Source organism: Raphanus sativus, chromosome 3 (genome assembly GCF_000801105.2).
Source record: "Raphanus sativus cultivar WK10039 chromosome 3, ASM80110v3, whole genome shotgun sequence".
Classification (NCBI taxonomy): Eukaryota; Viridiplantae; Streptophyta; class Magnoliopsida; order Brassicales; family Brassicaceae; genus Raphanus; species Raphanus sativus.
Window position 1 is genome coordinate 5,475,671 of NC_079513.1, and position 12,510 is coordinate 5,488,180.

General features: G+C 30.4%; 1 protein-coding gene across 1 annotated transcript; it reads right to left on the reverse strand.

The window, feature by feature from the left end:
- Positions 1–5,910: 5,910 nt before the first annotated feature.
- LOC108847722 (uncharacterized) lies at positions 5,911–8,001 on the reverse strand. The gene has a single exon (XM_018621044.2). It carries the CDS (start codon positions 7,778–7,780, stop codon positions 6,125–6,127), a length of 1,656 nt encoding a protein of 551 aa, XP_018476546.1. The 5' UTR covers positions 7,781–8,001; the 3' UTR covers positions 5,911–6,124.
- Positions 8,002–12,510: the final 4,509 nt, after the last annotated feature.

The window sequence follows — 12,510 nt, forward strand, 5'->3', positions numbered from 1 at the left end:
ATAATTTTAAATATATACATGCACATTCTTAAATATAATTCAAAATAAACAAAATTGTTTTTATCTTAATTTTAATGTTCAGTTAAATCAAATTTATATAAAATATTGATAAGAAAAAGAAAATTTGTAATATTAATAAAAAATTAAATATAATTTATATTTATCTGTTAAAAATATTTTAAGATTTTTACAGTGCACATGGTGCAGGAAAACATCTAATAGAACATATTGTTGGAGTAAAACTTCAACTTGTTTCTAAATAGCTTAGATTTGGTTCTCTTTCAAATCTTCATGGACGAATTTGGATCAGATGACCGCGTCATAGATGTATAAGATTGATTAGCTTCTCCTATAATTTATCTTTGTCGGCCATAATATCAGGTATGACCGTCTAACAGTACGTGCAAGTGGAGCGGTGGAACAGAGTTCAAAAAAAATTAAAAAATTTCAAAAATAAATATACAAAATTATGATATAAAACTTTTAAACTTAGTACTCGAAGATACAAAAGTAAAGTTATAAATTTTAAAACCTATATTGTTTAATATACCATTGATTTTTTTGAGCAGGGTCCATAAAGAGCTCTCAGCTTGAAACATTCTTCATACAAATCTAGCCTGATCGATCTACGACAAAGCATACATGTGTCATCGGAATCATTCCAGCACCAACCACATATCGTAGCTTAGTTTAACTCATCACGTCTTTCCTTACATAACACTTTGTTTCAAGACCAGCAAGACAGGCAACGACAATGGTTTCACTAAAGACACAAAAGAGGAACGAGTCTCTGTGTAAGAAATCTTTTTGACGGGACATTATTTTTCATAAACATATGCTCAACTCAATACATGCCATACCGCAATTTTTGTAGCTAGGAACCTTATTTGACTACAATGAATAACTGATATTTATAAAAGATAATAAGAATAAACATCAAAATTACAATACCAAGACAAACGAATAAAGAAACGCCCCATAGTGCTTAGATTCCTTGATACAACTACAGCATTATTTCTATTTATCATCACAAGAAAAAACAGAATCTATCAATCATAATTTTGTATTGTACTCTGAAATTCTAAATAAAAAATACTAGCATAACTATTCTGAGTGGAAGAATTGTTTCTTGTCTATATCTCTAGAATGAGAAGGACAATGACTACTATATAGCCCACTAACCAAAGCTTACGTTTGTCATAAACCAAACAGTAAACGTTAGCAATAAAAATGGAGATTCTCATCATAATTATATGGATGTACGTTTAGATGTAGGTGACAAAATCAGAATCAATTATGCATTCATACCTCCACTACTTCACATTGACCAATTTAATTAGCAAAGATACTTTTTTTTATTTTATTCAAACTTTATTTACCACAAAGTTTAAAAATAAAGACAACTAAATTAAGTAAAGTCTAGACCAACAAGTCTAATTTCTTTATTAGTTTCTTGACCCATTTACCAAATTTCAAAACCTGAAATTTTGGTTTGGTCCAAATATCTTTCTTCTCAGGAGAAATAAATTTTTAAGCTATGCTTTATTTTCTCCATTTTATACACAAGAAGACTCTTACCTCATATTTCTAATATGAATATCTTACAAATAATTCCATATTATATTTTTATTTCTCATTCAAAATCAACTCTGATTTTGACATACGAGTACACTATTTCATTGTGTCAAACATTTTGGTTATTCCGGCAAACTTCTTCGTCCGGAAACTTACCGAAAAATGATTTTCAACCATATTGTCGAAACGAGTTCCAACAATCCCCACATGAATAGAAATGACTCTAGACACTAGACGACTGGACAGACTTGACTTCCTAGACAAGACTCGAAAAGACTCAACTAAAGACTTTTGAGACAAACGAGAAATGCACTGCATTATGAGTTGGTAGCAATTTTTTAGCCTTGAACCAGTCATTGTTAATAGCTATCGGATCTACTCAGCTAGGAGATGGCCATGATGCCTTGAACCTCCCGGACTTTGATGTAAACCTAGACAATAGCCAAAATACAGCTTCATTCTCTCAAAGAACTAGGTTCTCTATTGTGTTCATTGTGGCCGTGAACAATCCTGGTTAACTATGAATGAACTTAGAGAATATAGTATGTCCTTCATTCTCCTAGAAACTACCACATTTCACACTCACAAGGTGATTTGCCATTAGCATTGTTTAGAGGAGGATCATGTACTATTCCATTCATATCTCAAAGCTATATCATTAAAAGCAAATTCTTATCCTCTATTCCTTACATGTAACACTATTTAATTATCATAAGAACTGGGTATAGACCGAAGTTTTACAGTGCTCTAGACAGATTTAGTTTAACTTAATTGTCTCCTTGAACCTATTTCTTGGGATCTCCATTCAGTTAGGTAGAGTTACTGCCAAACTCATCTTAATTCACAAGCGAACTCATTCCTATTGATGATATACAATATGATCTCATGACACACCTTTAATAAAAGGATCTTAGGTTGTCATCACAGTGAATATAATCTCTTGAGATTAATCAAGATCAATTGTCAAATGATTTTTGTCATTTTTTTTTTCTTTTAAAATACAATTAACCATTATACACAAAAACTCAGTGTATTACATTAGTTTTTTTCTCAGAAGAAAAAAAAATTCATATTGTGATAAACATCACTAAGTTCATTTGACCTCTTGCCAACAATTTTATATGGTAAGCAAAGCTTCCCCACGTTTCTTGAGATAACTCAAATTATGCATATTTTTATATAACATCTCTTAAGAGTTTAGAAAATTGATATATAACTCCTTCAACATCTCTTAAGAGTTTAGAAAATTGATATATAACTCCTTCGGATTTAAATAAAAATTAATTTCGAAACTATTAAAATTTTCTTTACAAAATATATTTCATTCTCAGAAATTCATATTTTATATACAACTACTTTCATAGTTTTCTCAAGTAGATTTATAAATCCAACTTGTCTACGCTTTGAGTTTTTCTCAAAACATATATATGTTTTTTAGCAAATATCATACCATTAAAAGATATTCTTTGTACCATCAAAACTACCATTATATATAGTTATTCTCAACCATATTGACTTGAGAAACTACAATACACATATCAGTTTTAGTCACATTGGTGAGAATTCGCAATGGTTTTGCATGGTCAATCTTTTTACAACTTGCACTTAAACATTACCGAAATATAAATGTTTTAATCATTATCCACAACATTATATTTATAATGGCAAATGATTCATATGTGGCAGATCTCTCACAAACTTAATTTGGAGCGTCGACTCACGAATCCATTTCTATTTATATAACATTGATCCCTTAAGAACCAAAATGTTGTTTATAACATATATCACCATACTTTGATCTTAAATCATTTTTTTCTCTCATGGTCATCCATGTAATTAGTAATTAAATTAAGTTACACCATAAAGAAAAAATTTCTCTTTTTCTGTTTAAGTAGTGACTTGAGCAAATTGTAATCACCGCTTCCTGAAAAATCTTAACAAAGATTTCTGTTAGAAAATAATTATTATTAATGATTTTTATACCAGAAAATTAAGTCAACTAAAATCATAATCAAGGATAAGCTGATGGAGAAGAGTGACTTTCATCATACGAATTTTCTGATTCCGAGCAACAGAGCCAAATAAATTCCGGCACCTATTCCGAAAATTGATTAACCTGTTCTTAAAAATTTTGTTTAACAAATATCAGTATTGCTGGTGAAAAAACATAAACAATAGTTAAAAATTTAAGAGTGTAAGAACCTTATTTTACTACAATGGGCAATGATATTTATAAAAGATAATAAGAACAAAAATCAAAATTACAATACCAAAACAAACGAATAAAAATAAATTGCAGAGTCGAGATGGTTAAGCTCTTTCCTTAAATCTTTAAATGTTCCGTAGTGTGATGGTTTAATAGTACTCAGATTCCCAGGATACAACTGCAGCATTGTTTCTGTTTACCATCACCGAAAACAGAATCTATCGATCCTAATTTTATATTATACTCTCGGATTCAAAATAAAAAATACTAGCATAACTATTCCGAATGGGAGAATAGTTTCTTGTCTATATCTCTAGAATGAGAAGAACAATGACTATTATATAGTCCACTAACCAAAGCCTACGTTTTTCATAAACCAAACCGTAAACATTAGCAATAAAAATGGAGATTCTTATATGGATGTGCATTTAGATGTAGGTTACAAAATCAGAATCAATTTTGCATTCATACCTCCACTACTTCACATTGATCAATTTAATTAGCAAAAATATTTTTCTTTATTTTATTCAAACTTTATTTACCAAAAAGTTTAAAAATAAAGACAACTAAATTAAGTAAAGGCTAGACCAACAAGTCTAATTTCTTTATTAGTTTCTTGACCCATTTACCAAATTTCAAAACCTAAAATTTTTGTTTGGTCCAAATATTTTTTTCTCAGTATAAACAAAGTTTCAAGCTTTGTTTTATTTTCTCCATTTTATACATAAGAGGATTCTCACTTCATATTTCTAATATGAATATTTTAAAAATAATTTCATATTTGATTTTTATTTCTCATTCAAAACCAACTCTGATTTTGGCATACGAGTACACTATTTCATAGTGTCTGACATTTCGGTTATTCCGACAAATGTCTTCGTCCGAAAACTTACCGAAACCATATTGTTAAAAACGAATTCCAACATTTTCTGCTGCTTGGAACCTTACGCTACCTTTTTACCCCCACCCCCTTCTCCCAAATTAAAAAAAAAGAAACCTTACGGTACCTATAATCCAACACGAAAACATAAAAGAACCTGCAACGGGAAACGTCATGCAGCCATAAACCTCTCCTTGTGTCGGCACTGGGAAAGATTGGTCTTACTGCTCTGGTTTTTTTAATATCTGTTTGCTCCTCTTTAAAGGGTTTATGCGCAAATGTTTTGGGGGGTTATTGAGAGATGAATTTAGGTACGGTTGATTGATTTTAAGAATCAAGAGATTTGTTAAATTTATAATTAGTTTTAATGAGTTTTTCATATTTAAAAATCTATGAAATTATTCTACTACAATGATTTTGAGAATCTTGAATATCAATGCATTATTTTGAAAGTTTTGTTTTATGAGTTAAAGTATTAAGAATTTAAGTTCCAATAACACAAGATTTTGATAGAATTAAAAATCTTTAAAACACAAACTTTTTGAATAACAATAGATTTTATATGTCATTGAAGAATCATCAATCCAATAACACTTGATTTTACAAGAATGTTAGAATACATTAGCCAATAACTATAGATTTTTAAAATTTTAACAATCATTATTTTCCTGAACCCATCGACCAAAAAGCTTTTGTATTGTCAACTCCTGTCTCTTTTATCTATGTTAATAATATATAACATTTCATCAAAAATAATACATATTGCAATATATAACTTTGCAATATTTTCTCAGACGATGTAGTCAGACGTGAATCTTCATAGGGCATATAGAATTACCGGCAGCAGAATCATATGTTCTGTTATTTCAAATTTGTAATAGGATAATATATCCAGTATTAAAAGAAGAAAAAAACATTGCAATATTTTCTCATTAAATGATTTTGTGATGAAATTGTTCTGATCGGTTAAGGAAGCAATGTAGTATTACATAAAAGATACATGATATTCCAGCCAATATGTTGTTATGGACAGTTATAGATTTTTTCTTGGATATAGATTCCAATTTCCCTTCAAACTATGTTAAAATTCCTAGCCCTGATATATCCACAACTCTGTTAGAAACAAAAACAGAAAGAATAACACATACCGTTCTTTTTTTCTCTGTAACACAACACATACCGTTCTTTTTTTTTTATATGCTACTTTCAGAAGCTAGACATGTTTATCAAAATTTCAAGAAATGGTAGCTGGTGTTGCAGATTTAAGAGATTTGTATAACAAAATGTAAACGTTACATACACTCTTGCCCCCACCAATAACATCAATCGCTAGAAGAACACAAGGCCACAACAACAAAAGCATATAACTGCTTTGAATACAATAAACAAAACAAATATAAGAATGAAATGGCATGGGTACAAAAGTTGTAAAGAGAAACATATCACAGCCAGATTGATCAATATCAGCATGTATTGATCCCATCTTTGCAATCCATGGTAAGGTTATTGAAAGTCTCAACACGTGTCTTCCCCCTAATAAACACCTCCGTATCAACAGCCGCTCTCATGTACCCATCAAACTCAACTGGTTTCCCATTGTTCAATAGACTTGTCTCATTGTACCACTCACTGCTATTCCCCCACAAGTAGCTATAATCATCAAGCAAGTGAACCTTGTACTGAGATCTCAACTTATCAAAGTAATTATAAAACGGTTCATTAGTCGCCACATACAAATTCCTCCACGGTTGAACCAATCCCTTAAGCTTATTCAAAATCGCGTCAGGCCATGTATCTGCATCCAAATGTGGCCACAGCTTCTTGTCCTTGGCTTTCTCGCCTCTAACAACATGAACCGCATCAAAGTCCCAATCCATTTTCCCACTAATCTCAGACACAATGTTCATCAGCCTCTTCGATTTCCACAGCGTATGCCACGGTCTCTCCACATATTTCGAAGCTTGCCCTTCGCACACTCTGTACCAATAGTTTTCAGGCTCAGGCGCATCAAACTGCCTCCATATAATCGTGCTCTTATCTTTACTCAGCTGCAACGGCGACACCTTATGCGTCTTAACTTTCCTAACCGGAACTTTCCGTTTATGCGACCGGTTCCATTTCTTCCAGTCCCTCACGAACTCGCCTTCCTCAACAATAGAAGCAGATTCTTTAAGATGCTCAAAATCAAAGTAGTACCGAAAGTCCTTACCTTCCTCATCAACCCCCTTTGAGCTATAACTCGAAGACAAACACAAACTCAAATCCATAACAAAAGTCCTGTTCAAGTACATTGCTTCTCCTAACCCACACAAGAAGCTCCACATATACTGATTCATACCCTTGCAGTAATCACCACCCCTCGAGTAATACAAATACTTCCCTCTCCTGAAATTCGTCTGAGAGCCAAGCGTCGGTATCGTATCATTGATCTCCGGATCACCGCCACGTGGAGCCTTCGGACCACCTCCACGTGGCTTGATCCTAATCCTACGAGCATTGACACCAGAGTGCCAACCACTAGTGTGAAACACTTTGTAAGTACAATTCTCACCGAAGGCAAACTTAAACCTCCTGAAATCTCTGTATCTCCTCCAAGACTTCTCCTTCCTGTTCCTAAACCTCCAAGAAACATCGCACTCGTCGGGCTTCGAACCGTTGACGGGAGTCTCGTACTCCAAGAACACAATCGATTTGAAAACTCTCATATTGAATCTCTGGACGGCGACGAGCACTCTCGGATCCGAGCAGTTGACGACTTTCAGATCGTCGCAATCCACGGAAGAAGAGTTCTTAACCGTCATGTTCCCGATCTTCTCCTCCGACAGCTCGATCGTCGCCTCCGTGACGGTGGAGTTCGCGGGAGGTGGGATCGGGGAGGAGGCGATGTCTTCGCCGGTGCTGAGCATCGAGCCGTCGATTTTGAAAGTTGCGTTTTCGTTGGCGGTGAGGAGTTTGGTTAGGGCGGGAGCGGATTCGAGCCATGGATCTGGTGGTTGGTAGGTGACGGCGATGACAGTGAAGATGAGGACGGTGAAGACGAAGACGGAGAAACAGACATTGCTGATTAGCTTGATTAGGTTCTGGGCGATGGGTTCGGTGGTCAGATCTGATTCCTTCATGGATAAGAATCCGATGAGACGGAATCAAATCCAATAGATTTGTGGAGAAGAGAGTAGATCTGATGCGGAATCAAAGAGGTTTTGGTAGTAAGAGAAATGGACTCTAGTGAACTTTGCTAGTCTTTCTTCTTGCTTCCAAACTTTCTTTTTTCTCTCTTTTCCTATCTTTCTTATTATTATTTTTTTTTTTGAAAACATTCAGAGATCTTATTTTCTACTTAAATGCTTTGGAAATAAGTGTTAAAATCAGACGTTGCAGCTGCCAAAAGTTATAAAAGTAAAGATACTTTAATGATTGATTTGCTTGCTGCAAACCTAAGAAATGGATGATTTTGTAAAGAAAATATATCTATTCTATTAATTAAAAATTAAGTCATAATAAGAAAACGAATCACCTCTTATTCTTAATGCTTTGGAAGTAAGTATTAAAATCCGATGTTACAGCTGTTAATTTTTGTTTTTGCAGCTGTTAAAATTTATAGTTAAAGATATTTTAATATTTGCCTAGATTTTAATCCGTTTTTTCAAAGCGCCGAATTTTTTCACTAATTTAATATCGCCGAGTTTGAAAATCTAATTTAAATTTTTCTATAAATAACCTATTGTTTTAAATATTATAATTTTATATTTCATATTTTCTTATATATATGTATGGGTTAAATATTGTTTGGCTTTTTAATTGTACACTATATTATTTTAATTATATTTGCCCATATAAACCAGTAAAACTATGTTATAACCATTTAAAATATTTTCATTAAAATTCAAAAATTAATTTTCAATCAAGTTACATTGGAAGTATATTTTTATTAAAAAGGTTTAGCTTATTTGTTTTTTCAATAAATTTTATGAAAATTTTGAAATTTGTTTTAAATTTACTTTTTTTTTAAACATACCTATTTTATTTTCTTTTATATAGTATCACATTAATACTACGCTAAATTTATAATTTTGTATCCTTCTACTAATCATAAGACATGATATTCAAATTATGGGAATGATTGGTTAGGATTTCTCTCATTACTTTAGTTTTATTCATTTTTAATCACTAAATTTTACGAATCATGTTATAGCATTATTTTTAAAAGTTAAAGCTAACATAAAATTGCTATAAATTTTTATCAATAATGCTTTATCTTTAATTTTAAAGCTACAGCAAAAAAGAAAACTAAAGTAAATTTTTTTCTTATGTATTTTAAGTAAAAAACCTAAAACTTTTTTTATAGGCTGTAGAATCAGTAAAAACATATCTAATATCAAATAAATTATATAATCATAAACTAAAACACCTATAAACATTTAATTTAATTTTGGTGTTTTAAAAATTATTGAAAATTTTAAATAACATAAATGTTATTTACATATCACATTTTAACTAACACTAAACTTTGATAATTTATAAAAAATATTAATACAAACTATTAAATTGATAAAAACTACTTTTTATATATACATCACATATTTCACATATTTTATTTTAGAGAAATTGCCAAAAATACCATTTTCATAGTACCACTTTTCATGTTTACACTAACCACTTTTACCACTATTTTTAATGAAGGGTTTAGATTTGAAGGTTTAGGATTTAGGGTTTAGATTTGATGTTTTAGAGTTTAAGGTATATAGTTTAGGGTTTAGAGTTGAAGATTTAGGATTTACAGTTGAGGATTTAGGGTTTATAGTTTAGACTTTAGGGTTTAGGGTTTAGAATATTGAATTTACGGTATATAGTTTAGGGTTTAGGGTTTAGAGTTGAAGATTTTGGGTTTAGGGTTTAGAATTAGAGGTTTAGGATTTAGAATTTGGGATTAGAATTTTGAAAAGCATATAAAAACAAAAATATAAGAGTCTTTACCATTTTAATAAATAAGGTATTTTTGAAAATGTGTCTTTAGTAGTGGTAAAGATGAATAATGGTACCTTGAAAGTGGTATTTTTGAAAATTTCCCTTTATTTTAAAATATTAACAGGCTATAACTTACATTTACAATAAATTTAACTACAGCTTAAGTTTCTACAAAAAAAATCTACAGAAACAACTTTACAGATACAATTAATTTACTTATATATAATCTTTTACATCTAAATTTTTAGAGGCACAGTTGAACAAATCATCGCCAAATCATCATGCTCGAACTGCAACAATGCAAATTGAGGATTGCTACTAACCAAACAAATAAAACAAATAGAAGCATTGATTAGCTTTACGGAAATTACATACTCCCTCTGTTCTTTTTTATTTGACGTTATACAACATTGACATAAATTAAGGAAACTAATGCAATCTCTAATTTAACCTTCTCAATTACCTGAGATCATTTACAATTCAAAAAGATCCTAAAACTCACCGTAACAATACAAGGGTACAAAAAGTCAATTCCCGTCATTATTTGCACTGAATTCAGTAAACGTCATATATATTGATACAGAAAAAAGCACCACAGTGTCAAATATTTCTGAACGAGGGAGTATATGTTTTAAAAATATGAAGCTTTACAATGCCCCTAAACTCTCTCCGATTGAAAAGGAAAAAATATATGGTAACAAAATGGAAAAGGCTACAAGTTATAGCTACACACTTATAAGTTATAACTCTTTTCAAACTTATTACTCATTGTGCATATGTATTCTACTATTTTAAAAACATAATTCTACATAAATGAAAATTTTCAGAAAAGATTATAAATTACGTCTATTCAGCTTTCTGTTTAATTTAAAACATATATTTCCTTAACAATGTGACTAAATGAGACACAAATACTAAAAATAGTAAAAACAATAACCAACATAACAAAGCATTAAGAGATCAAAAACATAGAATCAAATTAAAGATTAAATGAGGAAAAAAAGATGAAATGAGAAAAAAATAAATATAAATATTATGTTGCTCAACATAACTAAATAAAGATGTTACAATTAGGCAATAAGCAATACAGTTACTACACTTTTTGGTAAAAATACATTTATACATTTTAGAAAATACACTTAACAAAAAACTAAAGAAATATAAATAAAACCAAAATATATAAAACAAACCAACGCGTAGCGTGGGTCAAAACTCTAGTATTATTTTAGAATTAGTTTTTTTTTATTTATTTGTGTTTTCACATTAAAGTTAGAACAACTAAAATTATCGATGCTCTTAATAAATTAATTAGAACAACTAAAATTGGAAAATTATGATTAGTTGGTAATTCACCCAAGAAAAATTCATGATAAAAATATTAAACTAGGAAACATTCCTATATAAATCAAAATTGTGATAGTTAAAAGATAATCGGTGAATTAAAAGAATGTTTACATTTTTATATTTTTCAAAAAGGTTTACGATGAGAGAGAGAGAGAGAGAGAGAGAGAGAGAGAGAGAGAGAGAGAGAGAGAGAGAGAGAGAGAGAGAGAGAGAGAGAGAGAGAGAGAGAAAGGTTTACGATGAGGGGGAGAGACAGAGAGAAAGAGATTTAGTGTTTTGGGTATACCCAAGGATTTACAGTTTAGTGTTTAGGATTTACCCAAGGGTTTAGGATATATCCGAGAATTTAGGGTTTAGTGTTTGGATTTTTACCCAAGGGTTTAAGCTTTTTCCAATGGTTTAAGGTATAGTGTTTAATGTTTATGATTTACTCTTTTGTATAACGGTTTTAAAATTGTTAAAAAATCATCTTTTGGCAGCTACAAATATTTTTCATTTATTTTAAAAACTTAACACAAATTATTATTATTTTATTTATTATCTTTTATAAAAACTGTACATTAATTGGCAAACTATGATTAGTTGGTAATTCACCCAAGAAAAAATCATGATAAAATATTAAACTATGAAACATTACCATATAAATCAAAATTGTGGTAGTTAAAAGATAATCATTGAATTAAAAGAATGTTTACATTTTAATTTTTTTCAAAAAAAAGTTTACGATGAGAAAGAGAGAGAGAGAGAGAGAGAGATTTAGTGTTTTGGGTATACCCAAAGATTTACAGTTTAGTGTTTATGATTTATCCAAGGGTTTAGGGTATATCCAAGAATTTAGTGTTTAGTGATTGGATTTTTACCCAAGGGTTTAAGCTTTTTCCAAGGGTTTAGGGTATAGTGTTTAGTGTTTATACATTTACTCTTTTGTGACGGTTTTAAAATTGTTCAAAAAAATTCATCTTTTGGCAGCTACTAATATTATTTTATTTATTATCTTTAAAAAAAGTTGTACATTAATTGGCAAACTATGATTAGTTGGTAATTCACCCAATAAAAATTCATGATAAAATATTAAACTAGAAAACATTCCCATATAAATCAAAATTGTGGTAGTTAAAAGATAATCAGTGAATTAAAAGAATGTTTACATTTTAATTTTTTTCAAAAAAAAGGTTTACGATGAGAGAGAGAGAGAGAGAGAGATTTAGTGTTTTGGGTATACCCAAGGATTTACAGTTTAGTGTTTATGATTTATCCAAGGGTTTAGGGTATATCCAAGAATTTAGGGTTTAGTGTTTGGATTTTTACCCAAGGGTTTAAGCTTTTTCCAAGGATTTAGGGTATAGTGTTTAGTGTTTATACATTTACTCTTTTGTGACGGTTTTATAATTGTTCAAAAAAATTCATCCTTTGGCTGCTACTAATATTTTTTATTTATTTTAAAAACTTAACACAAATTATTATTATTTTATTTATTATCTTTAAAAAAAGTTGTACATTAATTGGCAAACTATGATTAGTTGGTAATTCACCCAAGAAA